Consider the following 27,418-nt stretch of genomic DNA (forward strand, 5'->3'; position numbering starts at 1 on the left):
GCCGAGAGGAAGCCCCCTCCCTCCGCGGGAATATCAATAGGGGAGCCATGGGAGGAATGGAAGCCTCGGCTCTCGCGAGGATGCTCCCGGCGCTGGCCTGTTCCCGAGGCGGGCCGTCACGTGACGCGGCCTCGCCCAATCAGCGCACGGGCTGCGGGGGTCGCCGCGGTTCCCGCCAAATACGAGCGCGGCGGCCGCGGCAGCAGCGGCGCGGGCGGGAGGGCGAGCAGCAGCGGCCGCCGGAACGGAGCCCGCGCCTCCGCCGCCTGAGGGGAGCTCGAGCCGCCGCCGGAGCGATGCTGGAGGAGCCGGAGTGCGCGGCGCCGGGCGCCAGGGCAGCGGCGGCAGGTCGGTTCGGGCCCGCGGCCGGGGGAAGGGGGCGCGCGGCCTGTGCGGGCCGAGGCGGAGGTCGGGGGCGGACGGGCCTCCGGGCCCCGGGCCCCGGGCCCGCTCCTCGGCGCCGGGCGTTCGGTCCGTGGGGCCGTCCAATCCCGAGGAAGGGCCTTGCGGCGCGGAGGGCGCGCTCCTTGACGTTATTGTTGCGGCCGCGACCATTTCTTTCCGGCGCTTTTGCGTCAGTTCGTCCTTCCAGGGCCCTGTGCCGTGACGGGTCGGAGCGGCCGGGAGGGGAAACTGAGGCCCGGGGAGGCGAAGGGGCCGGCTCGGCAGGTTACTGGGTGCGTTTGGGGCTCCTGAGCGAGTTGGACCCTGCAGCGGCCCTCTGGCCGAGTGGGGAAACTGAGGCCCGGGGTCACACGGGCTCGGGAACTCGAGCGGCTGCGTCTGCGGGGCCGGGCAGGCCCAAGGAAGAGGCCGGACGGGGGGATGGTCAGGGAGCCGGGTCTCCCGGGGTCTTGGTCCTGCCGGGTATGCAGGGTGACCTGTCCTCTCCCTGTGGCTTGGGGGGGAGGGCTTGCTAGCACCCCGCCGGTCCCCGAAACGTGGAAGGCAAATCAAGGAAGACCCGATTGCCCCCCTCCCCTGCCCGACTCCCATTTTCTCCCCGCCCATGCACGGTGCTTGGCACATAGTAGGTGGCCGAGAAATAAGTGTCGGTTGAATGAATAAGGGTTGGCCGGGACATCCGTTAGTCTAGTCCAGGGTTTCTCGACCTTAGCACTATTGGCATTTGGGGCCGTCCTGTGCCCTGGCCTCCACCCCTTGGAGCCCCATAGCACCCCCTCTTCCCCAGTTGTGACAGCCCCAATATCCAGGCATTGCCAAGGGACCCCTGGGGACCAGAATCTCCCCCCACCCAGTTGAGAGCCGCTGCTCTAATTGTTTCCAGACTTTGGGATTTCACAGAGGCATAAAACTCATATAAATGAAGTTGGGACTGATGGTCAGGGACAGTCGTTTGGCCCAATAAAGATGTTTAAAAAGCACCTCTTGCTGCGACGGTGCTGTCATAAAAGGAACGAATGTTTTCATGCCAAATAACACGGGGAGGGGTGTATCTCAGCACTCAGAGCATGGCGAGTTTATACACGATGCGTGTTCGTTGTGTGTGCGCCTTCCAACCGTCGGGATCCCTGCATGGAGCCCCTTTTTATGTCCACCTGAGGTTGCTTCGCAGCCTAGGTCACTTCTGTCCCACTTGCATCAAAGCTGGTGACTCAGGGCCATGCCAATGGATCCTTGTGGTTGTCCTAAAAATAAATTTAAGTGGCTAAAGATTATGTATCCTTCAGTTAAGGTGGGGCAGGAAATCCATGTTTTTGATAACTGAAAACTTGAGACCTATATTCTTTTGAAATGGGTAGAAAGGAAATGCGAGTCTTCTGGGTACCTTTCTTATATTCCAAGCTGGGAAGCGGGGGAGGGCAGTTTCATTTATGCACAATTGAATTTTGGGGTGGTTTTTTTTTTTTTAAGATTTTATTTTTTCCTTTTTCTCCCCAAAGCCCCCCGGTACATAGTTGTATATTCTCCATTGTGGGTCCTTCTAGTTGTGGCATGTGGGATGCTGCCTCAGTGTGGTTTGATGAGCACCCAGGATTCGAACCAATGAAACACTGGGCCGCCTGCAGCGGAGCGCACGAACTTAACCACTCTGCCACGGGGCCAGCCCCTGGCGTGGGTTTTTGTTTTGTTTTGTTTTATTTGGCGAGGAAGATTGGCCCTGAGCTAACATGTGTTGCCAATCTTCCTCTTTTTGCTTGAGGAAGATTGGTACTGACCTAACATCTGTGTCAGTCTTTCTCTATTTTGTGTGTGGGATGCTGCCACATCGTGGCTTGATGAGTAGTGTTTAGGTCCGTGCCCAGGATCCGAACCTGTGAACCCCCAGCTGCTGCCGAAGCAGAGCATGAAAACTTAACCACTACGCCACTGGGCCAGCCCCCAGTTTTTTAGAAAGCCTCGATCTGCTTTTAAAAAATACTTGTGTGTATCTTTTTAAAAAAATACGCAGATTGCCCAAAATAACTAAACTAGATTTTCTCCAAGCCAGAAGTAGCAGGTGTGAGCTTCTAAATTTATTCTAGCCGTTTAAAAATATTTATCCAAAGGCTCGGTTCTATTTATGGTCATTTCTGCATCGGCTTTGATATTATTAGATGCTTTTCTTGAGATTTCTTTGTGCAGGAAAAACATTCTCCCTTCTCATTTCCTTTTTTTTTTTTTTTTTTTTGAGGAAGATTAGCCCTGAGCTAACTAACTACTGCCAATCCTCCTCCTTTTGCTGAGGAAGACTGGCCCTGAGCTCACATCTGTGCCCATCTTCCTCTACTTTATATGTGCGACGCCTACCACAGCATGGCTTGCCAAGCGGTGCCATGTCCGCACCCGGGATCCGAACTGGCAAAGCCCGGGCCGCCGAGAAGCGGAACGTGCACGCTTAACCGCTGCACCACCGGGCCGGCTCCCCCCGTTCTCATTTCTTGACGACAGCACTTCAGCTCCAGCCTGGCAAGCTCAAAATGCTACCTTCATAAACTCTATTTTAAAAGAAAATAAACCCTATTGGAATTGTACAGATTTGGTGGCGGGAGGGGTTGCATTGGAGGAGGAAGTGTTGGGGTCGTGGTCATGGTGAAGTCGGTAAGGCGCGGCTTTCTCTCGCCTCTAGCTTTGCTCATTCCTCTTTTCGTTGCTCCCGTTCCTGTGGTCACTCACTTCCCGCGATGTGCCAGCCCCGGGTGAGGTGCTCCGGGACAGCGTGGAGCCAGTCTCCCTGCTGTCGCAGAGCTGGCGTTCTGCTGGAGAGGAGACGTAATAAACAGCATGAGTCTCAGAGTGATCAGTGCTCGAGGAAAATAAGATGAGAAGAAGTGACAGTGTCCAGGGCACAATTTCTCAACCTCTTAACGTTTGGGGCCAGAGGCTTCTCTGTCGTGGGGGCCATCCTGTGCCTCGCAGGTTGTGTAGCAGTAACCCTGTCCTCTACCCACTAGATGCCAGCAGCACCCTCCCCCCAGTCGTGACAACCCAGAAAGTCCCTAGACATTGCCAAATGTTCCTCGGGGAGGCGGGGGGGGTGGGGGCAGGTGAAAGAATCCCCCCCGCTGGACAACCGCTTTGTACAGGATCGGGGCTGCGTATGTATTTGCCGCTTCGTTATTGCCAATATTGAGTAACTTATCCTCGACTCCTGTCCACAGCCATGGATTCCAAAGACAGACCAGCTTTTCCAGTGAAGAAGTTAATACAAGGTAACTTTCTGGGAATGGGTTCAATATTGGTTCCTAATTTATATCCTTCATTGTGCCCTCAATTATATATATATATATTTTCTTTTTTGAGGAAGATTAGCTCTGAGCTAACATCTGCCGCCAATCCTCCTCTTTTTGCTGAGGAAGACTGGCCCTGAGCTCACATCCATGCCCATCTTCCTCTACTTTATATGTGGGACGCCTACCACAGCATGGCGTGCCAAGCAGTGCCATGTCTGCACCTGGGATCCGAACCGGCGAACCCTGGGCCACCGAAGCAGAATGTGCGAACTTAACCACTGTGCCACTGGGCCAGCCCCTCAATTATATTTTTAATTCCCCTTGAGCAGAGGCCATCTATCGGGGTCCTCAGCAGAAGCGTCCGGGGGCTGGAGGGGAGCGAGACAGTTGCACCTCCCAGTCGGAAGCTGGGAAGCCCGTTTCATTACACTCCTGTTCCCAGGAGCAAATCCAGAGGGGGCTGCCTTTGCATAGAGTTTCTCTACGTCAGCACTGCTGGCACTCAGTAATTTTTCATCCGGGGGCGCTGTCCTGTATGTTGCAGAGAGTTTAACAGCACCCCCAGCCTCCCCTCCCAAGTTATGACAGTAATGTCTCCAGACGTTGCTGGATGTCCCCTGGTGGGCACCGGGTTGAGCCACTCTTGTACAGGAAGATAAGTGGCCCCCAATCTTTTTGTGTAAAACGGGGACTGCATTTACCCTTAGGCCAGGTTAGTGGCTGGATTGTATAAAAGACAGTGGCTTCTGGTTTGTAAAACTTGGTCCTCTGTCCCCTGTAGCAGTTTGCCTTCTCCTGTGACAACTCATAGCAGCCTTGGTGTTGGTGGGAAACGTGTCAAGGACAGGAGTCTTCTGAGGTTAAAGGGTTTGGGCAAACTGTAGAACCAAGGGCATGATTGGTTTATAAACTGATTCGGGCCGGGTTTATTTGTTTGGTCTATTACATCGTGAAAAGTTCACCCGATGTTTTGGCTTTTAAGTAAAAGTGGGCTCCTTAACAAGTTCCCTGTCTGACTTGGCTCACTCTCCTGAGGGCTCACCATGCGTCTCCTAGCCGGCGGCAGCCCAGCCAGCAAGGGGGGGACGCTTGTTTGATTGACAAGAAAAGCTAACAGCCTGGGATGCTGGGGGCAGAGAGAGGATCTTTCCACAAGTGGGTCTGTGTCTCTTGCTCTTGAGAACCTGTTGCAGTATCTTCAAACAGGATTTCCACCCATTGTAAATAAATAGGGAATTTGACCTGGATCCTGAACAGATCAGAAAACGTCTTTTTCAGAATTCTGGCTATGAAATATCTCCCTGCTATGAAAGCTTGTCAGTTTGTTTTTAATTAGCATGTTGAAAAGGTACAGATTGAAAAGATAACCCGTCTTTAGGCCTTAAAATCGCCCCCTCCAAGCCTGCAGGGTCGATCATTTTCAAGTGTACGGAGTATTAAAGCATCGATTGTCGCTCGTCACACTTTCACTAAAGAGACGGCCTCCTTCTCTCTTCCTTTCAGCTCGCCTGCCATTCAAGCGCCTGAATCTTGTCCCAAAGGAGAAAACCGATGAGGGCTCAGATGACGCGAGAAGCTGTCGGACTGCCCCTGCGCCAGGTCGCATCCCCGAGTTAGAAACCTCTTTGGACATCTTGGAGAGTGACTGTCACATGGGTTCTGATGCAGATTTTAGGCCAAAACTTGTCAATGGGAAGGGTCCCTTAGATTACTTTTTAAGTAGAGACAAAGCCAGTATTGAGCAGACCACGGTCATCATTGATTTGACGGAGGACTCGAATGACCAAACAGACAGCACTGTGGCCCACAGTGAACTAAGTGCTGCCGCCTCTCCCTCTGGGGCGCCTGTCGATGCGGTCAGAGAAGAAGCCGGACAGGCGAGGGGGCTGGCCAAGGCCCATCCGAAGGATGAGCTGGCGTTTCCCGAGACTCTGGCAGACACTCCGTGCGAAACAGAGGAGGAGCGTGCTGGCTCAGGGGGCGCAGAGAGCAGGGTGGACGCGCAGAAAGGCTCACCCCAAAGCTGCCCCAAGCTGCCAGGCGGCCCGAGAACGTGCCCCAAGAAGGACCAGGACGGTTGGAGCAAAGCCGGGGGCATCCTGTTCAGAGGGAAGGTGCCCGTGGTGGTCTTACAGGATATCCTGGCTGCGAAAGCGCCTGGTGCCCAGTCTCCTCCTCGCACACCCCCCAGCCAGGCCGCGCCCTCCGAGGGCGAGGCGCTGGAGTCCAGCCCCGAAGAAGACTCTGTCCTCAGCCATTCCTCTCTGAGCTCTTGCTCTGCCACCAGCTCCCCCGAGGGGCAGTCCGCTCCCGAAAAGCAGTGCGGCCGTGCCAGTCCCTTCCCCGCCTGCACGCCGATCCACAGAGTGAGTATGTCCAATTCAGAGCCCTTCTAGTTCCGTCCCCTCGCTCTTCACCCGGGGACCCGTGTCACCCACGGGGCTGGTGGCCGACGGGGTGGGACCACAAACGAGGTCTTGTGACTTCCAATGCAGGATTCTCTCCCAAATCAAACACCACTGGGGGGTGTTCAGTGGGTGTCACTGCGACGTGCCAGGGGCCCGGGCACTCACCAGCGTCTGGACGCCATTCTGGGAGCCTGAGGCGTTTGAGTGAACGACGAGTGTGAGCAGGCAGCCGTAACCCCTCGTGTTGGGCTGTAGCTTCAGGCCCCTGCCTGCCTTCTGCCTGTTCCAACACAGACTAGGGGTGTTGGTGGTAAAAAGGCAGTAAGCATCGGCGGAGAGACCCCGAGACGACAGGAAGAATAAAATGGGGAATTCTGTAGCGTCAGCTCTGGTCAGCATGGCCACCCATCTTAAAAAGCTCACCCAGAGCGACAAGAACAAAAGGAGAAAGCTGGCACCATTTTTAGGGACCCCAGAAGGATGACTTTGGAAATGTGTGTTTCTGTTGCTGGTTTCCGATCAGCAGTGACGAACGTCTCTGTTCTCACCCATCCTTAAGGCCTTGTGGGTACCACTGAGAGACATCAGTCAAGAGTCCCACTGCGTGTTTAATGGTGTTCTTTAGTTTGGATCCTGGGGTGGCTCCTTCAGTCTGCTGTACCTGCTTAATTTGACCATAAACCACCAACCTTGATCGCTTTCTGAAATTCCATCACTAAGCGACCAGTTACTTTTCTAGATGATTCCATGTCTTTTACCTCCCGAGATTAGACAACAGAAAAAATGGCTTCCTCTTTAGGTTCACAAAGTGCCAATCAAGAGTAGAGTTACCTTTTTTAAGTTAGTGTTTTTATGCCCGTCGGCACGCCTGAGAAGTGGGGAGCCCCATAGTTGGGCGTTGTCATGAGAAGTTGTACTTCTTGTCCACTGGCCCGGGGGGCCGGAAAACCGCCAAGCACGGGAACCAAGTGCTGCATCTGAGAAGCCAGGTCTTACTCTGAACACGGGCTCCGAGTTTTGAAATGCTCTCGAAGGCAGTGTTGTCACACAGCTTTGCAAAGAATTGATGCTGCAAGGGGCGAGGGCTTCAGACCAGCCCAGAGCCTGCGGCAGAAATTTGCCCCCGTCACCCACCGCGGGGAGTGAGAGCCGCCTGCAGTCGGGCGACCCCACAGGCCTGGGTGAAATGATCCTCCGAGGGCCTGGCTGGACACAGGCCACCTCCGGCCACACGCGCACGGCCTTCTAGTTTATGTCCTTGCCCCTCGGGAGCCTGGACTCTGGCTTGTTCTTGGCCTGTTAGTTTCACAGTTGGTACCTAGCACCTCTCCCTGCCGTGGGCCCAGTTTCTCCTGACCCTGTGCCTGGGGACGGTGCTTTTTCTCCATTTTCCCTCTCCACCTCTTCCTCCTCTCCAGAGTCTAGGCAGGAGCTCGTCGCAAGCTTACAGGTGGTTTCATGTTACCATGTAATGTGCGGTTTCTGTTGGGTTCTGTTGGTACCATGCACTCGCTGCGTTTGGAACCCCTAGGCGCTCACTCGGCCTCTGTTTTGTGTGTTTGTGTTTTTTTGGGGGTTTTTTTTTTTCCTTCCAGGGAGCTTGTTAAGGCACAGCTCTTGCTGTCCCGTCCCAGGGAGTCCGATGTAGTCCCCTGAGAGAGCTTTGTTTCTGTTGTTTTTTGTTTTTTGGTGAGGAAGATTGGCATGGATGTTAGCTCAGGGCCAATCTTCCTCTGTTCCATCTGGGATGCCGCCCAGCGGGGCTTGACAAGCGGTGCTAGGTCCACGGCTAGGATCCAAACCTGCCAACCCCGGGCCGCCAAAGCGGAGAGCGTGAGTTTAACCACTGCGCCCCCGGGCTGGCCCCTGTTTGTTTGTTTTCAAGTGTTCCCAGGGATAATTTAGGAACACCTCTTTTAGATGATCCAGGGTCTTTTCACTGGCCAAGGAGTTGCTCTTCAGCATTAGAGCTTTCTCCCATTTGGGCTGGAACTGTTTCTCCCGTTTGTTTGCACTTAGATGAGTCATTTCCCCTGCTTTATCGATGATTCCAGATTATCATTCCATAGATGATACTTTTTTTTTTTTTTTGAGGAAGATTGGCCCTGAGCTAACATCCACTGCCAATGCTCCTCTTTTTGCTGAGGAAGATTGTCCCTGAGCTGACATGCGTGCCCAGCTTCCTCTATTTGATATGTGGGACACCGCCTCAGCATGGCTCAATGAGCAATGTGTAGGTCCACGCCAGGATCCAAACTGGCATACCCCGGGCCTCAAAGCAGACCACACAAACTTAACTGCTGCGCCACTGGGCTGGCCCCAGTAGATGATAATGTTGATACAGCGGTGTCCCTGGCATCTTGTCCTGCCTCTGTACAAACGAGCCCAGGTCGCTGGAACTTTTTCCCGTACAATCTAATTTATACAAATCTTAAATGCTCCATGTTTTAAAAAAAAAAGCATTGCAACATTGCAGCCCCCTTTGGCATTGCAGCCCCCTTTGGCTCTTTTCTCTCCCCCAGATTGTCATTACTGTCATCTTATATTTCCCCGTGTGGCGTGGATGTGAGAGAGCCCTTAGGAACACAGTCTTGTTTTCTGTACAGCCATACGCTGTGAATACGTTTCTTTTCCTTGGCCGGGTGTCAGATATTTCCTACTTTGGCGTTGGAAGGTGGGTGTCTTTAACTGCTGTGTACACGCCTGTGCTGTGGGTCTGTGCAGTGTTTCTGTTGTCTCTGATTCTCGGCCTTGACCCACGATAGTTGTAACGAGCGTCCCCCTGCCGTGCCCAGGCCGTGGTCTCGCAGACTCGCGGGCCCATGGGAAGGCGCGTTGAGCTGTGCCCGCTGGCGCTGCAGTGTGGCCCGGCCGCTGGATTTCTGTCTCTTCCCTCTGCCTTCTCCCCTCGGCTGTCGGGTCTTGGGCTGCTGCCGGCCTGCGTGTAGCCTCGTCTCCTCACCTTTCACTGCTGCTTCTCTGCGCCGGGCTTGCAAATCACGTGCCTTGTGGAGGAAATCAGATAAGCGGGCTCCGGGATCCCCGAACAGCGTGCGGGAGTTTCAGTGCCGGGCGTCCTTCCATCCGCCTTGACGGCGGGGCGGTTGGTGGCGCGCTTCCGCTGCCTTCTGGGATCCCGGGTCTGCTTTTCGGCAGCTGAGTTCCAGATAGGTAACAGGTATGGCCTGTATTTTGCGAGAGAGTTCCATAAGAACTTGGGCCAAATGTCAAGAGTTACAATTATTGGAGACCAGTAAGGTCCACCTGAATCTCCAGTGAAGGAATCAAGATACTGGTTTGAAATTGTCACGATTGCTCTGGTTGTTGGATGCCATTAAGCTGGCTCCTGGTAGTCGTGTCACCCCCGTAATTCCTGGACTCGCAGCAAAGGGGAGGCGTTCTAAAAGGCACTGATTCTGCAGCTGAGTTTCCACAAGTGCGGGCGAGACTAAGTAAATGGGTTTGCCGCAGTCTGGGGTCACGTTCAGCACTAGGATCTTTGAACACAAAGGACAGTGACAGTGAGGCGCCTTATGAATTCTGTGAGATCCTCTCCTGTGGGGGTGGAGCCGCTGGCGTGGCAGGGGGAGCGGACCCTGGAGAGCCACGTGCTCTTGCTTACGCGCTTGGGGAGACTGCCCTCAGAGCTGGCAGCGCTGTTGGCGCTGCTCCGTGGAGACGGGGAGCCCCAGCGTGCTCTCGGGGGCCTTCGAGCTCCTCCCAGCACGTGGCTTCTTATGCCTGTGCTCGGCCCTCTCCTTTCCTACAGGAAGGCTTAGTCCAGAAAGGCGTGCCAAGCAGGATTGCTGTCCTAAGTTCTTTCATCTGTCGCTTTTATTCGTGAGAAGTCTTAGGGCCGAGGTTTCCCCAGGTGGAGAAATAGCTGCTACAGTTTTGTCGAGACAGCAGACCGTTCCAAGAGCAATGGGCCTTCGCGTCTTCAGCTCGACTTCAGTCTCAGCTTTGGCTGCCTCTCCTGGCGCTTCTTTCTTCGGGCCCGAACTCTCTCCGTGGTTCTCCAGTCTTCTGGTGGTGGGCTATGAGGATTCCCTGCTCCGGAGAGAGCTCAGGCCCGCTTCTGCGCTCCTGGCTCGTAGTCCTGCCTGGGACCATCAGCCAGCGTGGGAGCGAGTCCAACCATGTGTCTGGTGGGCCCTGCGAGCCCACACTCCGTGTGAAGCAGGGCGCTGGAGCGTGCTGTGCTCTAGAATCTAGGGCTGTGGACCAGACCGTTCCGCTAGTCTGGTTGACCTCCGCGTCGTGGAAAGCAGAGCTGTGCCAGGCAGAGAGCGCAAATTGTGGCCCCCGGAATCCAGTCTGTAGACGCGTCTTATTTGATCCACATGGTGTTGCCTTTTAAACGTTACCTACAAAATTCATGTAAAAATCCCTCTAGCGGGTTCTTGGGAAAATCGGCCGTGCCGGGCTGCATGCCTGCAAGAGTTCCGTCCCCTTTGGCAGGGCGGGTCCTCTCTAGTTGGCCACCGATCCCACCACGCAGTGTCGTCTGCCTCCCCCATCTGCCCGCTATCCCCAGATGCTCGCCTGCCCTCGTTCACTGGGGTTGTGGGACTGCGACATTTTGGTTCTGTGGGTGGAAACTGGTCTCCTGGACAGCTTTCCATTTTTCTCATTGTGCAAAACGGTTTTTGAAGTGTGAGTCCCTCTTCCCTCCTCCCTTTCCCCCTGGACTGTGCGGGACAGTAAACGGGTTAAAGTGGTTAAAAACCGCGCATGTTTAAAGATGACGTCTTTCATTTCAGATAACTAAGAAATTGGTCAAAGGTTCTGCCGAGAAGAACAGGATGAGACTGCAAAGAGTAAGAGATTTCCCCTGAAACAGACACTCACCCACTGTGCTCTGTGCACTGAATAGTGAGCAGAGCCCCTCGCATGCGCTCTGGCCCGGGGCACACCTCTCCCCTCTGGTTCTCACCACCGTTGGCTTCATTTTACATAACTGGGCTTTGTGGATCGCATCGCTTTGGCTTTGCTCAGTCCTAAGGTTTGGCACGTAGCCTTTCTAAGCCATTGTTATTATTATTATCTTAATAGTTGGGCACCCGTTGTGGCTTAAAATTGCCCTCGCCCTGGTCCCAGTCTCCTGGCAGGGGTGGAAGCCCCTCCCCCGCGCTGTAACCTGCTGGCGGCCCTCACACCCCATGGCTCACGATTGCTCAGTGCTTCTCTGCTAAGCCTTTGACTCTGTTTTCTAGAGTTTCTCTCTTTCTTCGTTGGAACTTCAGAGCTGGGCACAGGCCGGTGAGGGTGGGGAGGGGACTGAGAAGGAAGAGATGTGGTTTCCCATGGTTCCCAGCCCCCGTCCTCCTCTTTAGCAGTGGGCAGAGAGACTCCCCTCCCACCCCACGTTACGCTGCTGGGCTTGATGCTCGCCCAGACCAGGCACCTCTGTAAGTGTCCTGGTGTCAGAGGCGGGTGCGGAGGACAATTGGCAAGATGCGAATGTTAGACCTGTCTGAGGGCATGCCACCGGGGCTTTTGTGCCATCGACCAAGGGTTCCTGAGGGCGAGGGGGGAGTATTCTCTGGGGACGAGGGCACAGTCACACGCCCTCAGAAAGCTGAGCTGTCGGGCTCTTGACAGGTGGGAAGCCCATCCTTGGCGGGAACAGCCCTTGACAATGACCCTGAGCTGTGTCAGAAGCTGGCCAGCCCTTCTGTTGGGCAGGTGAACTGTTTAACATGAACTCACCGTGACAGAATGACTCAGGGTCCCAGGCCGCGTGCCACTGCTCTGGAATGAGGAACCGATGTAATAAAGGGACGTTCCCTCCTCAAAGACTAGAAAAGGAGCTAGCTGTTTCTTCCCGCGGTAACGACAAGATGCTCCCATCGGAATAGAGCCTCTGTGTCCTTTCTGACTGTCGCATCTTCTTTTCCCATCCTGAGAAATGGCTTAAAGATGTTTTCTTTTTGCTCTTTCTTATGTGTTCTCATCTGTCCCCTCCTGCTTTAAGACTCGCTCATCAGGGTCCCTGTCCTTGCCTCATCCCAGGCTTCTATTTCAAAAGAAATAAAGTAAAGCCTGTCATCGGGTATGGTCCTGGGGGGCCGGAAGAGAAGTGCCTCTGGTCTAAAGGTAGCGAGGGAAAACCTGCAGGGGCTTCTGTCTTTATTTTGCCACGGCTTTCTGAGTAGATAAATGCAGCTCAGACGCCACCGCGGGCCCCCTGCCTAGGCAGCCCAGAGGGACTTATGTAATCGTTTTTTATTCAGTAAAAAATAAACTTCACCCCACGTCGAAAGGCGGTATTTTAAATGAACCTTATTTTGAATTGCCCACGAGGCCCAGAGAAGGAGCTGATTGTCCTTTGTGCACGACAGAAGGCAGTGTGATGGCTCAGAGGATGCGGACGGGCGCGCAGGCCGCCCTCCCCGCAGCTCCGTGGCCGCAGCTGTGCGCTGTCTCGGTGCAGGATCAGGAGCGGCTGGGCAAGCAGCTGAAGCTGCAGGCCGAGAGAGAGGAGAAGGAGAAGCTGAGAGAGGAGGCCAAGCGGGCCAAGGAAGAAGCGAGGAAGAGGAGAGAGGAGGAGAGGGAGCTGAAGGAGAAGGAGAGGCGCGAGAGGAGGGAGAAGGACGAGAAGCAGAAGGCGGAGAAGCAGCGGCTCAAGGAGGAGCGGCGCAAGGAGCGGCAGGAGGCGCTGGAGTGAGTGCCCCACCCTCCTCCCGCGTCCCCTGCACGGGGCGGCCGGCTCCCCCTCCACGCCTCCCTGTGTCCTCCACATGAGGCAGCCGGCTCCCCTTCCACGCCTCCCTGCATCCCCTGCATGGGGCAGCCGGCTCCCCTTCCACGCCTCCCTGTGTCCCCTGCATGGGGCAGCCGGCTCCCCTTCCACGCCTCCCTGCGTCCCCTGCATGGGGCAGCCGGCTCCCCTTCCACGCCTCCCTGCGTCCCCTGCATGGGGCAGCCGGCTCCCCTTCCACGCCTCCCTGCGTCCCCTGCATGGGGCAGCCGGCTCCCCTTCCACGCCTCCCTGTGTCCCCTGCATGGGGCAGCCGGCTCCCCTTCCACGCCTCCCTGTGTCCCCTGCATGGGGCAGCCGGCTCCCCTTCCACGCCTCCCTGTGTCCCCTGCATGGGGCAGCCGGCTCCCCTTCCACGCCTCCTGTGTCCTCCGCGAGGGGCGTACACTGAGCCCCTGCTGGAAGGGAGGAGAGGAAGCCTCTGTTCTGTTGTGCTCCCCACTCCCCGCCCCCACCCTCCCGGCCCGTGTGTCTCCGGGGACACTTCTTCAGCCCCCAGCGTGCGGGTCTCACCAGGAACGCAGGCTTGGTCCTTGCGCATCAAGGGCTGGTCGGCTGACATGGAGTTGTGTGTCTCGCAGGGCGAAGCTGGAGGAGAAGAGGAAAAAGGAAGAGGAGAAACGGTTGAGAGAAGAAGAAAAGGTAGAACGTTGTCCCCGAGCCTCCACGTTCTGGCCTGTTCGACAACGGTCCTAGAGACGGCGGAAAGGGGATTTTTGCTTAATTGCTGCCCGGTGTTCCCCAGGTCGTGGGAAGCCGTGTGGCCCCACAGGGACTGGCGTGCGTGTGTAAATAGGTTCTTGTCCTTGTTCTCGTGCTGGCCTGTCACGTGCCTTTCGGTCCTTCTGCCCACAAGAGCATCTGGCACTTTGCAATTGGCTGGTGCCCGGTTGCAGGTCAATGGGTTTTGAGAGCTAAGATCAAAATAATGCTTTCCCCTGAAAAATTTTTGGGCTTCACTTGGGGGCCTTTGCACGCTTTAAACCCACGTGGTCTCTCTCCATTCCTGCGTCCTCCTCATCTTCTCTTCACTTGCAGCGCATTAAAGCAGAGAAGGCCGAAATCACGAGGTTCTTCCAGAAACCAAAGACTCCACAGGCCCCCAAGGTGAGCGGCTGGCTTCCCCTGGCTTCACTTCTGCTGTTGGTTGGCCCTTCCTTCTGAGGAGCAGAGGGCTGGCTTCCAACCAGCTGGCTGCCCGTTCGTCAAGGGGCCTCCGCCTGCACAGCAGCTTCTGTTTCCGGAGGCTCCATATTTTGTCATTGTCGCTGTCCCTGAAGAAGCGGAAAGTGGCACATTTGCTAAAACTGCCAGGTGTTGAGAGGTGGCCTCACGAGCAGTTTTGTGTTAGGAGGTGTGTGGGAAAGGGAGGGACGGAGACTGGGGCCTTTCCCCCGGGGAGCCTCCGCTCCGGGTGGCAGCCTCCCTGAGCCAGAAAGCCACGGGGTGGCGCTCTGCAGAATTCCCTTCCCCGCCGGCCTCCGTCACCCGCTGAACCAGCCTCTGCTCCTCGAGACCCCACACCTCCTTCCCCTCCCTCCCGGCTCCAGAGGTCACCTGTCTCCTCCGACGCAGGGTGTCCTTCCAGATCTTTCTCTGTGTGCTTACAGCCCCGTGTATATTTATGTATTGGTACACATATGAATCAGGAGTGTTCTGGATCGACGTTACTGCTCGGTGTACTTGCTGTATCTTGGATTCTTGCCATGTCGGCCCACTTCGATCTCCCTCATTGTTTTCCATTGCTGCGGGACATTTTGTGACGGGGATGGTGTCACTTCATACATCCATTCCCTGTTGACCCCCTCAGCAGGGCGCACGCCCTTCCTCCAGGGGGCCACCTGCCAGGGGGCTTGCTGCTGGTCAAGGACACGCACATCCTCAAAATCGTAGCGGTTACTGTCCCGGGGCCCTCCCAGGGGAAACTCGGGGGCATGGTCCCCGCCACTCGTGCAGATGTGCTCTCCCGCCAGCTGCCAGCTCTGCGTGTGACGAGTTCTCTTTCCGATTTGCCGACCTGATGGGTAAAAAAAGTCATGTCCTTGTCCTACTGAACGTCTGTCCTTGGCCTCTGGTACAGTTCACCAGCTTTCCAAGTGTGTTTGCCATCTTCTTTCTCCTTCCGTGACTTGCCAATTCCTGTTTTTCACCCAGTTTTCCACAGGATTGGCTCCCCCCTCCCCCCGGATCTCTAGGACTTCTTTATGTCGCCTGGACTTGCATTTTTGGTGATAGACACTACAAATATTTCTTCTCAGCCTGTTCCCCACCTTTTAACTTTGTTTATGGGGTCTTTTGTTGCCCAGAAATTTTTTGTTTTAACGTCAACCTTTTTATTCTTTCACGGCAATTGGCTTTTGGTTGGAAAGCCTTGCATATCCTATGGTTATAGATACATTCTGATTTTTTTCCAGTTTTTGCGGGGTGTTTTTTAGCTTAAGTCTTATTTTTCATGTTGTGTTCCTTTGCTGGGACGCTTTGGGCTCATGGTATGGGGCATGCCCTCACTTTTTCCTCCTGTGGATCCCAATGTCCCCAGCACCCCTTTCTTAGGCAGGAGAACTCTGCTGCTTCTTGGCCTTGGCTCCGTGTTGGAATCACCCGGGAGCTTTAAAGAACACTGGAGCCTGGATCTTATCCCCAGAAATCCCACAGGCCTGGTCTGGGCATCGGGATTTCCAGCAGTTCCGCGGACGACCTCGTACAGCCAGTGATGAGGCCAGTGACGTTGGCTTTCACATGCAGATTTCATAGACGTGGCTTCTCCCCCTGCCTCCCATGTCGCGCTCACGTGCTCCAGGTTTCGGACCCCTAGACACAGACGTTAAAGCTGGTGGAGGAGCTCCGGGAAGAGAAATCCCATCCATTCTGTAAACCAGAATTTGCAGTGGGTGGTTCTTAGGAAATAGACAGTGATGTTCTGGGTTCCTGTCTGGCTTCGGTGTTGGAGTCAGCCGTGTCGTAATGTTGCATTGTCATGGGGTGGCTCCGGGTAAGCAGGTCACTCTCCTGGGTCTCTGTTTCCTTCCCTGGATCTCAGGCCTTATCGTCTTTTTATCTAGGAAAAAAAAAAAGCCAGGTTTATGGAGGTATAATTTTACAGTAAAATTCACTATTTTCAGGAATACCATTCAATGAGTTTTGACAATACACGGGGCCCCACGACCGCCATTGTGATCAGATCTAGAGTCTTTTCATCATCCCAGTGGGCTCTCTTGTAGTTGTCCCCTCCTTCCACGCCCAGCCTCTGGCAGCTGCTGTTGTCATCTCTGGCCCCCTAGCTTTGCCTTTTCCCGAAACCTGGGTAAATGGCATCATACAGCTGTTTGTGTGGCTCCTCTGACGCACCAACCCGGACGAATCTGAAAGCGGCTGCCACGTCCCGCGGCCTCCCCGCCCTGCTGGCTGGTGTGCCATCTCTCTCCTCTCCGTTCCAGACCCTGGCCGGCTCCTGCGGCAAGTTTGCCCCTTTTGAAATTAAAGAGCACATGGTCCTCGCCCCTCGGTGTCGGACCGCCTTTGACCAAGACCTCTGTGAGCAGCTGGACCAGCTGCTCCAGCGGCAGAGCAGCGAGTTCTCCTTCCTGAAAGATCTGAAAGGCCGGCGGCCCCTCAGGTCGGGGCCCACTGTGGTTTCCACCCGCAGCACGGGCATCGTTAACAGGTGAGTGCCGTGGGGGAGGCCAGGGCAGCTCGAGCCCTGGGGGCTCGCTCCTTGGGGCCTTGGGCCAGCGCCTCCTTCCCTGGGCCCGGACTCCAGTGCTCCACTGGAACTCTCTGCTGGCTTCCCGGGGCCTCCGGAGTGTCTCGGCGCGGCTTTGCCGAAGGGCGCTGCTCTGGAGGACAGCCCGGCCGGCGGCCTCCGGCTCTCTCCCGGCGGGGATCTTCCTGCTGGCCCCTCCTGGAAGGGCATCTCCCGGTTCTTGCTGCTGTGCTCGCTCCCCTCATGCCCTGGGGCACCTGTCTCCCTCCTCCTCGCTCCGTCCCGGGAGTAAAGGCTCCTTAGCTTCTTCCGGAGCAGGTGCTGCTGAATGTCGCCCGTCTTTGTCACACGCTGTGGCCGGGTCCTCCGGAAGGCTGGGCGTGGGGGAGCGCGTCGCGGGCGCGTTCGGACTGTGCGTCCTCCCCTCTCAGTGACGTGGTGATCGTGGAGAGCGGCAAAGTGGACGGCGTGCCTGACAGGAAGCAGTTCGGCAGGATGAAGCTCCTGCAGTTCTCCGAGAACCACCGGCCAGCGTACTGGGGGACGTGGAACAAGAAGACGGCGGTCATCCATCCGAGGGACCCCTGGGCCCAGGACAGGGTGAGCGTGTGGGCAGACGCGCCGATGGGCCCGGCGCCTGCCCTTCCGGGTTCCCTTCTCGTTTGCCTTCTTTTACGCTGGTCTCGGACTCCGTAAGTATTCCAGCTCCTCTGCCCCGCCTTTTCTTGCCAACGCTGGGAAGCGACCATAACGCCCCGCGCCTGTATTTCCCCAGAAGCTCCTGGACTACGAGGTGGACAGCGATGACGAGTGGGAGGAGGAGGAGCCGGGCGAATCCCTCTCCCACAGTGAAGGGGTGAGCACGGGCGGGGACCACTCCGGTGTCGGCCAAAGGCCCCAGCGTGCCCTGGGCGGGGCTCAGCACAGGCAGCCTGGGTCTGACCTGCGGTGCTGTCCGGACGCTGCAGCCCGCGTTTACCATCCGGGTTTCCTGTTTCTCTTGGAGAACCTCATCTGGTGTCACTGGCAGTGGTGGATGATCCTTTTAGACGGGGCGCCCACGCCTGGTTCTCCTCAGTCCCCACCGCTCCCTCTGGCCTTCCACCTGGGCGGCTTCACTTCCTCGTTTTCTGTCTGCCCTCCACCCCCAACTGTAATCTAGTGGGGTTAACGAATGGGGATTCTCCTGGTCCTCACGGTGTCCACAGGAACCACACTCAAAGCTGTAGATGGCTTTTTCTCCCTTAGATGACCACAGATGAAAATTTTAAATGAAGCGTATATTGTTTCCACATATTATGAACATCCTTCTTTTCCCCTTTCTGAGGATGATGATGATGAAGTGGGAGAGGATGAAGATGAAGACGATGGTTTTTTTGTGCCCCATGGGTACCTGTCCGAGGACGAAGGAGTAACCGAGGTGAGGGGTGGGCGAGGGGGTGACCGGCTCAGAAAAGAGCTCAGTTGGGGGCCGGACCGCGGTGGCTGCTGACCTGGGACAGTGATGGCGGGTCCTCTGCCCGCAGCCGATGCCACACATGCCTCGCTTCTCATGCAGTCATCGTCATTGGTGGGGCTGCTTGAACCTGGGCTGGAATTTTGCCTGTGTGGGAAGGGGGTACGAGAAAATTCCAAGTGAGGGGAGAGGGTGAGAAGAAACCCTGCTCAGAGGGTGGCCGTGGTTTGTGGGTCAGGACACGAACTTTCTTTTCGCATCTTTTAGCTTAAGTATAATTAACATAGAACAAAACACAGATCTTAATTATCGAGTGTGATGACTTTGGACAATTGACTACATTTGCAAAACTGCCACTCAAAATGCAGTCTAGAACTTTCCCACCTCTCCGGCAGGTTCCCCTACGCCCCTCTGAGTTAAGCCCCCGCCGCCAGCTTTCTAAATTCTTCCAGATGGGGGAACTTTGGGATGAGCCGTTTCTGGGGTCCCGGAGGCCTGTCGGGTTGCAGTGTTTGGGTGGCAGAGGAACAGAGAAAAACACACCCCGCCCGGGGAACGGGCGTGTCTTAGCCAGAGCTGCGGGGCGTGGGTGCCTTGCACGTTTCCCACCAACGGGGTAGGCGTGTCTCGTCGCACCGCAGCAGCCCTGTCACTGAGCGGGATCGGGTTCAGCGTGGAGGCGGCCCGGCCCCGTGCGGAACTGGGCGTGCGATTGGGGGCTGGTGACTTGACAGCCCGTGACGAGAGGCGGGATGGCCTGGACGTGGCGGGGGCCCTGCAGGCGTGGTTTCCACACTGGCCCCACTGGAATAGTTCGGTCCCTTCCTCACCGTCCTGGGGTGGGGACCGGGGCACCCGGGCAGAGGGGAGCGGGGACCCCGAGTAAGCGTCTGCTCCTGTCCTGCAAGGAGTGTGCCGACCCCGAGAACCACAAGGTCCGGCAGAAGCTGAAGGCCAAGGAGTGGGACGAGTTCCTGGCCAAGGGGAAGCGCTTCCGCGTGCTCCAGCCCCTGAAGGTCGGCTGCGTCTGGGCCAGCGAGCGCGACGGCGGCGCCGACCTGAAGCTGCTGCGGCAGTTCACGGCGTGCCTGCTGGAGGCCGCGCCCTCCGAGGAGGAGCAGGCGCCCAAGGCCTCCAGGAGGGAGAAGAGAGACCAGCAGAGTGAGTGCGGGCGGGCAGGGCTGGAGGGGCGCCGGGGCCCGGGGAGCAGGGTAGGCGACCGGCTCGAAAATTTAGTTCTTTCGACAAAGAGCAAAAGCCAGCGCTTGCCGAGCACATCTGTTTGCTCTCTGATGCTCACGAGAGCCGTGCGAGGCAGCTGCTTCACTCTACCTGTCTCCCCGCGGGGACCCGAGTCACACGCCGTGATGCCTGTCTCCCCGCGGGGACCCGAGCCACACGCCGTGATGCCTGTCTCCCCGCGGGGACCCGAGCCACACGCCGTGAGTGCTGTGCCGCCCTGCTCTCCAAGCCCGGGAGGACCCGTGACTCCGCGCGAGCACCATGCCCGTTACTCAGGAAAAGTAGGCCCATAGAGTGAGGCGCGGCAGTTAATCCACACGAATGCCGCCATGTGAGGCTTGGGCTTCTCAGAATCTTCTGGAGCTGGTTCTTGTGTCTTAAATCTGCCCTGTAAAGGCCACCCCAGGGGCCAGCGTGGTGGCATAGTGGTTAAGTTCATGTGCTCCTCTTCAGTGGCCCGGGTTCCCCAGTTTGGATCCTGGGTGTGGACCTGCACACTGCTTGTCAAGCCATGCTGTGGCAGCGTCCCACATGTAAAATAGAGGAAGATGGGCACGGATGTGAGCTCAGGGCCAGTCTTCCTCAGCAAGAAAAAAAGTCACCCCAAAGCCAGCTGTGTCTGTCAACCTTGGTGACAGATTGGGAGACCATGTGCCATGTTTGTTCCGTGTCTCACACGCACCCTGTCCCCTTCTCCCCAGTCTTGGCGCAGCTGCTGCCGTTGCTGCACGGGAACGTGAATGGGAGCAAAGTGATCATCCGAGAGTTCCAGGAGTGTTGCCGCCGGGGGCTGCTCAGCAAGGACGCTGGCAGCCCTGAGAGCAGCTCCGCCAGCCCCCCGAGCCCCGGCTCCTCCCGCCCGCAGACCCCCACCGCCGGCGAGGATGCCACCGTCCCCTCCAAGGCCAGGCTCAAGCGGCTTATTTCTGAGAACTCGGTGTACGAGAAGAGGCCTGATTTCAGGATGTGCTGGTACGTCCACCCGCAGGTCCTCAAGAGCTTTGACCAGGAGCACCTGCCCGTCCCGTGCCAGTGGAGTTACATCACCATGGTGCCCTCGGCCACCAGGGAGGACAGTGGCAGCATCCCGCCCACGGGGCCCGTGCAGGGGACGTCCGTGTCGCTGAAGCGGAAGTCGGCGGGCAGCATGTGCATCACCCAGTTCATGAAGAAGCGCAGGCACGACGGGCAGGTGAGCGGCGCGGCCGGGAGCGCCCGCAGCGGCCTCCCGGTGCTCCACGGAGGGCGTGCTTTAGAGCAGTGTTAGATTCACAGCGGAACCGGGGCCAGAAACTGGTCCAAAGTTGAGGGGGCGATGCGGAGATTTCCCAGGTGCCCCGTCGTCCCAACACACTCAGCCTCCCTACTCCCAGCATCCCCAGCAGAGGGCGCATCTGGCACAGCCAAGGAACCTACACGGACCCGTCGCGCTCCCCTCAAGGCTGTGGGTAGGGGTCACTCTCGGTGTGGTACCTTCTGTGGGTTTGGACAGATGTAGAACGACATCGGCCGTCAATGTCACAGGCTAGTTTCACTGCCCTAAACGTGCTCTGGGCTCCGCCCTCCGCCCGCCTTCCCCGTCACCCCTGGCAGCCACCATCTATTTACTGTCTCCATAGCTTCGCCTTTTCCAGAACGTCCTGTGGTGGGAATCACACAGATCGGCTTCTTTCACGGAGCAACGTGCATTTAAGGTTCCCCATGTCTTTCCATGGCCTCCTGGCGGCTCGTTTCTTTTTAGCACTGAATGACGTTCCAGGCACTGAGTTTTTACTTCTTATTTATTTGTTTGTTTCTGCATTCATTCAACACAGCCATTAAGCACGTATTCTGCCCCAGGGACCCCGCTAGGCCTTGTGACGCGGTCACGAGCAAAACACTATCTAATGGGAGACACGGGCAGGAGTGCGTCAGGCCAAGTGCTGCATGATTGCAAACCGACCGGAGCGGAGGGGAGCGGGTGGGAGCCGAGGGCGTGTGCACGGGTGAGCGGGCTCCTGGGGCCACTGTGCTCCGTGGGCCCCAGCGCGGTGTCGTGCTCGGGGCGGCCCAGCCGCGGGGGCCTCTGCCAGTGTGTGAGCCGTGCGGTTCGCCGTGCTGGAGTGTGAGCGTCGGGGGGCTGCTGTTCCTGCGCCGCCTCTTACTGCAAACGTGTGGGGGGGTGAGCACGCGGCCCCGCTTTGAGCAGGCCCCCCACGGAGCTACAGACTTTGAGAGACTCGGTTTGCGAGGAGGATGAGCTGATGGTTTGCGAGGAGGATGAGCTGAAGCGTCGGAAGAGCTGGGCCTCCCGCTCACGTCCGCTGGCCTCTTCAGGAGGGCGCTGTGGCTAGGGGGATGGAGATGGTGACGGAGAGGGAGGGAGAGCAGCCCCCAGCCCCTGCCCACCGCTTCTGACGTCCGTCCTGTGCAGCTGAGAAACGAAGCGGCCGTCAGGGTGGGGGCCCTCAGTCGCTCCTAGAGGGGTGCCTGGTCTCCCTGCCTCCCGCAGGCGGATGAGGCCTTGGCTGCGTTGCAGACTTCCTTCTCACACTGCCACGGCAGAGGAGACAGCAGAGTGGCCCAGTGTTGTCACATCGACTGTCCCCGGTCCCTTCCAGAGCCTGTGTCTGTGCCAGGCTGTGTGGCCAGCTCCGCCTGGCCTGGGGTGACAACCTGGCACGGAGGGGAGCCCATGGGGTTGGGAGTCAGGGCCCCAAACCCACTGACACCCCCTCCCTGGGCCTCGGCGAGCATGAGGGGCTCCGCTAGCTGTGTGTGCTCAAGCAACAGAGCCCTTTCGTGGCCGACAGCGTTACCGAATGGGGTGGGGCGCCCCGGGTCAGGCTGCTCCGGTGGAGACCAGTGTGAGGCCCAGTTTGAAAATGGCTCAGGCCGGAAGACACCCCGATTTGTTTCCTTGTCCAGGCAGCGTCCGCGGCCTCTCCCCCCTCAGCCCCCCGGGGCCCCTCTCACCCTCTGAGCCCGGGGGGCTTTCGTTGGGGTGAATGTGGGGTCCTGCACAGTCTCGTGGGAGGGGCGCAGCTGTGTCCCTGAGCTCTGCGGTGCTCTTGCCCTCAGGGTGGCCGTCCTCGTTCGTGTTCACAGCCGTGTCCGTCCACGGGTTCTAGCCCAGTGCATGTGTCCTCACATGCGAGGCCCTGTGCTGGGCGCTTCACGGGGCTCCCTATGCTTCCGTGGTGGTAAGATACTTCCTCATCTTCTGAGCCACCAGGAAAGCGAGGGCTCCCGGGAGAAGGTGTGTGCCCGGGGCTCAGTGAACAGGCTTCCCCATGACACACGCATGGACAGCCCGAGTGGCCTCTGCTCCCCGTCCACAGGCGGGCGCCTTATAGAGGCTCAGTGTGTGGGGGACTCAGCGATGGCCACCCTGTGAGCGAGCTGCACCCTGGGCCCACCTCACGGCTTAGCCACTGTGTCTGCAGGTCTAAAACTGCTCTGGCAGAAGCATCACCCCGAGGGCGGGACAGACCGTCCAGGTTGTGGGCGTGCTGGACCTCGTCTGCATTTTAAAAGTCCCTCTCAGGATCCCAGGTGAGGGGCCGGGACACAGCCTGGGCCACGTCACAGGAAGGGAAGCCTGAGCACCTGGTTCTGGGCCAGCTCTGTGGGCTTCGGCCTTGCTGCTGCTCCTGCGAGGGCTCGTGGGGGCACCTGCTTGACCGCACTTGGTGCCCTAGGATTGTGTTGGGCCACAGGTCACAGCCCCAGTCACAGGGTAAACCACAGGCTTTGTCTCCAGCAATAAGTAGTCCTGAGCCCCTGTAATGACACCGTCGTCCAGGGGCCAGGCTCCTCCCATCTCCCACTCCCTCCTTCCTTAGTGTGTGGCCTTTGTCTTCATGGTCGCAAAACGGCTGCTGCCCCTCCAGCCAGCAGGACCAGCAGCTGAAGCTGCCCATTTGGCTGGAAAGGGAAGCCCTGCCCAGCAGACCCCGCCTGTTTCTTTCTGGCTGGAATGCTTGGGCGCAAAGCTGCAAGAGAGGCTGCGGAAATGAGCCCTTGGCCAGCACCCCTGCCCCACAAAATTGCGGTTCTGTTTTGGGAGGGGGGTGGGAGAGTCGCTTTGGGGTGTGCATCGAGCGGGCCTGCTGCTGCACAGCACCTGCACGGAGTGGGGGACCCGGGACGGCTTTCTGGAAGGGAGGCCAGAGGCCGGGAGCAGTGGCGTGCTTCCCTGCGTCTTGGCAAGGCCGCAGGCTGAGCCCCCGACCCCGGGATGCTTGTGGCCAACGCCACGGGTGGACCCATGTCTTCAATTGGGTTGGGCTGCCTTACTTTGTGAGAAGTTTACAGTGTTTTCAAGTTCGAACCAGTCATAATACTCGTGGGTTTACAAGGTGTCAGGAGCTCGTGGGACAAACAGGCTGAGTTCAGGTGCCACTTCTGCCACCACGTATCTGTGTGGCCCAGGGCAACTCAACTGTGGGCCTCGGGGTAATTTTAAAGCAGGGAGGGGCTCCATTTGCACTCAGTCCAGGGTATCCTGTGATGGAGACGAGGGTCACAGAAGCACGATGTGACAGCCCCCCCCCCCCCACGTCGTTGCCGAGTGTCCTCCCGCTCTGCGTCCACCCACTGCGGAGGGACAGCAGGGTGACGAGCTTGCCTGTTAGGATGCGCTGCCGGCTCAGCTTGCACCTGGGAGGCATCGAGGCCTGTGCGAGCCTGGAGGGCTGTGGATGGTGACCCCTGAGCGCTGGTGGCTCCAGAGGGGACCTCGTTTGTCTGCACTTGCCTCTCCTGTCTGGGGGCGCGGGACTTGGAGGGGCTCTAAAGGTCCTTCCGCTTAACAGAGCACACCCCCCCGAATCAGCGTGACTCAGAGCTGGGCTGTTCTGCCGGCCAGTTGGGGGTTGCCCTCCGCGTCCCCTCCGCCCCGTGGTAGTGGCGCACCTGGGCGTGGAGCCCGGGCACCAGGAACTGCTGGGCTGCGCTGGGGACCCGGCTGCCAGGCCAGGAGCCAGCGTGCACGGCCGCCTTGTCACGCTGCTGCCCTCTTGCAGGCGGCAGATGAATTCCGGAAGCCTTTGGGGAAATGGCCTCCCTGTGGAAACTAGCTGGCTCCGCCGCCTCCGCTGCCTCTGTGGCCGCGGACAGGGCGCCTGCGCGCTCGCGGGGGTGGCGATGGGTACAGCCAGTCCTACCTCCCGCCTTCCGTCTTCCCCTCCGGCTCCCCGGAGAAGACAGCCCAGGAAGCTCGCTGGAAGCTGTCCTCGGTCTGGACCTTCCAGCCCCACCAGCCTGGCCTCTGCAGCCGCGGCGGCACCCCCTCGGGCAGAGGGTCTGAGCCGCTGGGCCCCGTCCTCAGCCACTGCTGTCAAACAGTGAGCAGGGGCAGGGCGTGCTCTGTGAGTTCTCCTTCACACCCAGCGCGAACCCGGAATCTTTCTAGTGCACGAACAGTGCACCAACTATTTTTGGAATAAGGTGAGTAACTGTGGAGGCAGGTTTCAGAGATCGAAATTTAATTCGTTCATTGGAGAGAAGCCCCAAGGTTTCCTTTGGTCACAGGCTGTCAAACGCCTCAGATTTGTTGTGCGAACGGCTAGAGGGGCCGCCCCGGGGCCGAGTGACTAAGCGCGCGCTCCACTTCGGCGGCCCAGGGCTCGGCCGGTTTGGATCCTGGGTGTGGACATGGCACCGCTCATCAGGCCACGCTGAGGCGGCGTGCCACATGCCACAGCTAGGAGGACTACGACTAGAATACACAACTGTGTAGTGGGGGTTTTGGGGAGAAAGAACAAAAAAGATGTTAGTTCAGGACCAATCTTTAAAAAAACGAAAAGCAACAGGTAGAGGCGGTCAGCAGGAGGAGTGGTGGCAGCGGGGCCACACTGTCCCGTGTCCCCATCCGCTGCCGCTCACGCCGGCCGTGCTCCCTTGTCTGTTCAGGTCGGAGCTGGGGACCTGGACGGCTTCCAGGCGGACACGGAGGAGGAGGAGGAAGAGGACGGCGACTGTGTGATGGTGGACATCTCGGCCGTTGGGGGTGAGAAGGGCCCCAGCACCCCCGTTTTCTTTCCACTGGCAGAAGGGACGAGCGCCCCCCTCCCCCGCTCGCCTGCTCTGTAAAGAACGGGGGTCGAGGCGGAAGCCCGGAAGGGCGCTGGGCAGGCTGGCCTCGGGGGCGGCAGGGCGCAGTCCGGGCCCTGGACGGCCTGGCTCGGTCTGAAGGCTACGTTTAGGAAACCAGAGAACGGGCACTGGTGGCGGCCGCCGAGGTGGAGGGTGGACGGGCCGTGTCAGAGAGGGAGGTTCCAGGTTGGGGGGACTCAGGCACCGGTGAGGGGCAGCCTGAGGCCCGGCAGTCCTCGATGGCATGTGCCCTGGCCAGCCCCTGGGCCTCGGTGCCCCAATTTCTCTTGTTTGCTGTGGGGCCCCTCCCTCCCTGGGGGCTCAAGGGTCAATCTCACTGAGAAGTGTCACTGAAAGCACACAGGTGCGAGAAGGACACAGCCCACACGTGAGCGAGCATCAGGGCTGCCCCTCCAGGTTCCCGGGTGTGGCTGGCGCCCTCTGTGGCGGCACGCATGCTCGCCCCAGGGCAGCCACGGCGAGGGCTGGCGGCGGGCGGGCTGAAGGTTCTGCCGCGTGGACGTCAGCACCAGACCTGCGGTAGCCCTCGCAGTAACAGTTACAAGAGACTGGCCGTGGGGGGCTGACCACGTCCTGGCACTGTTCCAGAAGCTTCCTACAAAAGCTGCACCCTAGGGGCGCTGACCCGGGGCGGGAGGGGACTCGGGAAAGCCCTCACTGCGGAGCAGGGACCTGAAGGAGGAGAAAGGGGCGCCCAGGGGATTCCAGGGGTCAGAAGGACGGGCTCAGGCGGTGAGGCCCTGTGCAAGGCATGTGTGTCAAGCAGGGACCAAGGGAGGTGAGGGAAGCCGGGGCTTGATGCTCGCTCCGGATCAGGCTCTGAGGGCGGCTGGGGGTGGGGAGCGTGCCCACCTGGGCTGGGGCTGCAGCCGGCTAAGTGCCCCCCCTTGCCTTGCAGAGGTCCAGGCCCCGTGCGGAACCACTTCGGGAGCCGGGGGCCCCGTGGGGCTGGACGGCAGCCCGAGCCCCGTGCCCGCCAGCGCGCTTAGCCCCTCCTGAGCAGCCGCCTGGCCGTGCGCAGGCTGGTTAGGGTCCTCCGACGCCCCTCCGATACTTGAAAGCCCTGGTTCCTATGTAAAGAGCACTTTGTCCCGCGTCACAGACCTCCGCGGAGGTTTGGAAAGTTTTATATAGGATGCTTGATTAGTTCTCGATCTCTGTAAAAATCCCCCAGAGCTACATATCAACCCGCCCTCTAATAAAGCATTATTGCCCCGCGGGGACCTGCTCGGGGACGGCCGGCCTGGCCTGCGGACCCGAGCGGACGCCGGACGAGATGCTTGTGGATGAATTGTCCCGCGTGCTGCGGTGTGGCGCCGGGCCGGACGTGGATGTGTATAAACCTGCTGTCTCCCCCGATCCGCGTGTCTGTCGTCCTTCACACGCGTCGTTTCTGCGAGTGCGCTCCAGCCGCACTCGGTGCTGCGCTGTTGCTGTCCGGGGTCCACTCCCCCGCCCCCTGGGGCGCGCTGGTGTCCGTATGAAGGGTTACACTGTGGTGCTCTCCCCTCTCTTTGCTGTGGAGTCCTTGGCCTCCCGCCCACCCGGTTCAAGATGCGGGTGATGACGCTGGGCAGCGCCTCCTGCCCCTCGGGGAGGCGAGGACCTGAGTCCTGGCTTCCAGAGCCAACTGGCCCGGCCCACACCTGAGGAGCGGAACCCGCCAAGGACGCCGGAGCAGCCCTGCACTGGGGCTGGGAGCCCCCCGAGGTGTCTGAGCACGTGCTAACACCCAGGGGAGCCGAGACTCGGGGAGAGTTCAGACGCCATCCCACCTGGACCCCGGTCCTCGTTTCGTCCCCGCTGCCCCCGGGAGATGAGCCAGCTGACACGTCAGCACACAGAGCACTTCAGCGGTGAGCCAGACCCCGCCAGGCCTGTGTCCTGCCAACCCCGATCCTTCAGGGGCCCCCAGCCCCCAGGCCCCATCTGGGAGGGGCTGACAAAGGCCCCCTGCAGGCTGAGGGCCCGGCCCGGCCCCGCCCCACCAGGCATGCCGCTGGTGGTGGCTACAGCTGTGTCTAAGGGCAGGCCCGTGGACCACACCTGGGGCCGTGACCGCCGAACCAGGCA

The 27,418-nt window shown here is 58.6% G+C and overlaps 1 protein-coding gene and 1 non-coding gene across 6 annotated transcripts; both read left to right on the forward strand.

The window, feature by feature from the left end:
* The first annotated feature begins 38 nt into the window (after nucleotides 1–38).
* Nucleotides 39–26,704, forward strand: CHAF1A (chromatin assembly factor 1 subunit A). Of its 5 annotated transcripts, none has more exons than XM_070272509.1 (15): nucleotides 39–348; nucleotides 3,603–3,653; nucleotides 5,178–6,040; nucleotides 10,846–10,902; nucleotides 12,519–12,748; nucleotides 13,427–13,487; nucleotides 13,884–13,952; nucleotides 16,283–16,509; nucleotides 16,980–17,148; nucleotides 17,324–17,404; nucleotides 17,876–17,968; nucleotides 18,913–19,165; nucleotides 19,948–20,438; nucleotides 25,142–25,238; nucleotides 26,244–26,704. In XM_070272509.1, exons 1-15 carry the CDS (start codon nucleotides 48–50, stop codon nucleotides 26,342–26,344), a joined length of 3,144 nt encoding a protein of 1,047 aa, XP_070128610.1. In that variant the 5' UTR covers nucleotides 39–47; the 3' UTR covers nucleotides 26,345–26,704. The 5 variants fall into 5 exon arrangements, with proteins under 5 accessions (XP_070128610.1, XP_070128611.1, XP_070128612.1 ...); XM_070272510.1 differs by having other exon boundaries at nucleotides 146–348; nucleotides 17,327–17,404; XM_070272511.1 differs by lacking the exon at nucleotides 39–348 and adding an exon at nucleotides 377–677.
* MIR8996 (microRNA mir-8996) lies at nucleotides 26,560–26,694 on the forward strand. Its single transcript, NR_128004.1, has one exon. It is a non-coding gene; the product is annotated as a microRNA mir-8996 (primary transcript).
* Nucleotides 26,705–27,418: the final 714 nt, after the last annotated feature.

This window comes from Equus caballus, chromosome 7 (assembly GCF_041296265.1).
Source record: "Equus caballus isolate H_3958 breed thoroughbred chromosome 7, TB-T2T, whole genome shotgun sequence".
NCBI lineage: Eukaryota > Metazoa > Chordata > Mammalia > Perissodactyla > Equidae > Equus > Equus caballus.

What these genes read in the sequence shown, in the direction of transcription:
- CHAF1A (XM_070272509.1), top strand. Translation starts at nt 48, where the DNA reads ATGGGAGGAATGGAAGCCTCGGCTCTCGCGAGGATGCTCCCGGCGCTG. An exon ending in CCTGCACGCCGATCCACAGA is followed by an intron (nt 6,041 to 10,845) that starts GTGAGTATGTCC and finishes CTTTCATTTCAG; the next exon opens with ATAACTAAGAAATTGGTCAA. An exon ending in GGAGAAGAGAGACCAGCAGA is followed by an intron (nt 19,166 to 19,947) that starts GTGAGTGCGGGC and finishes CCTTCTCCCCAG; the next exon opens with TCTTGGCGCAGCTGCTGCCG.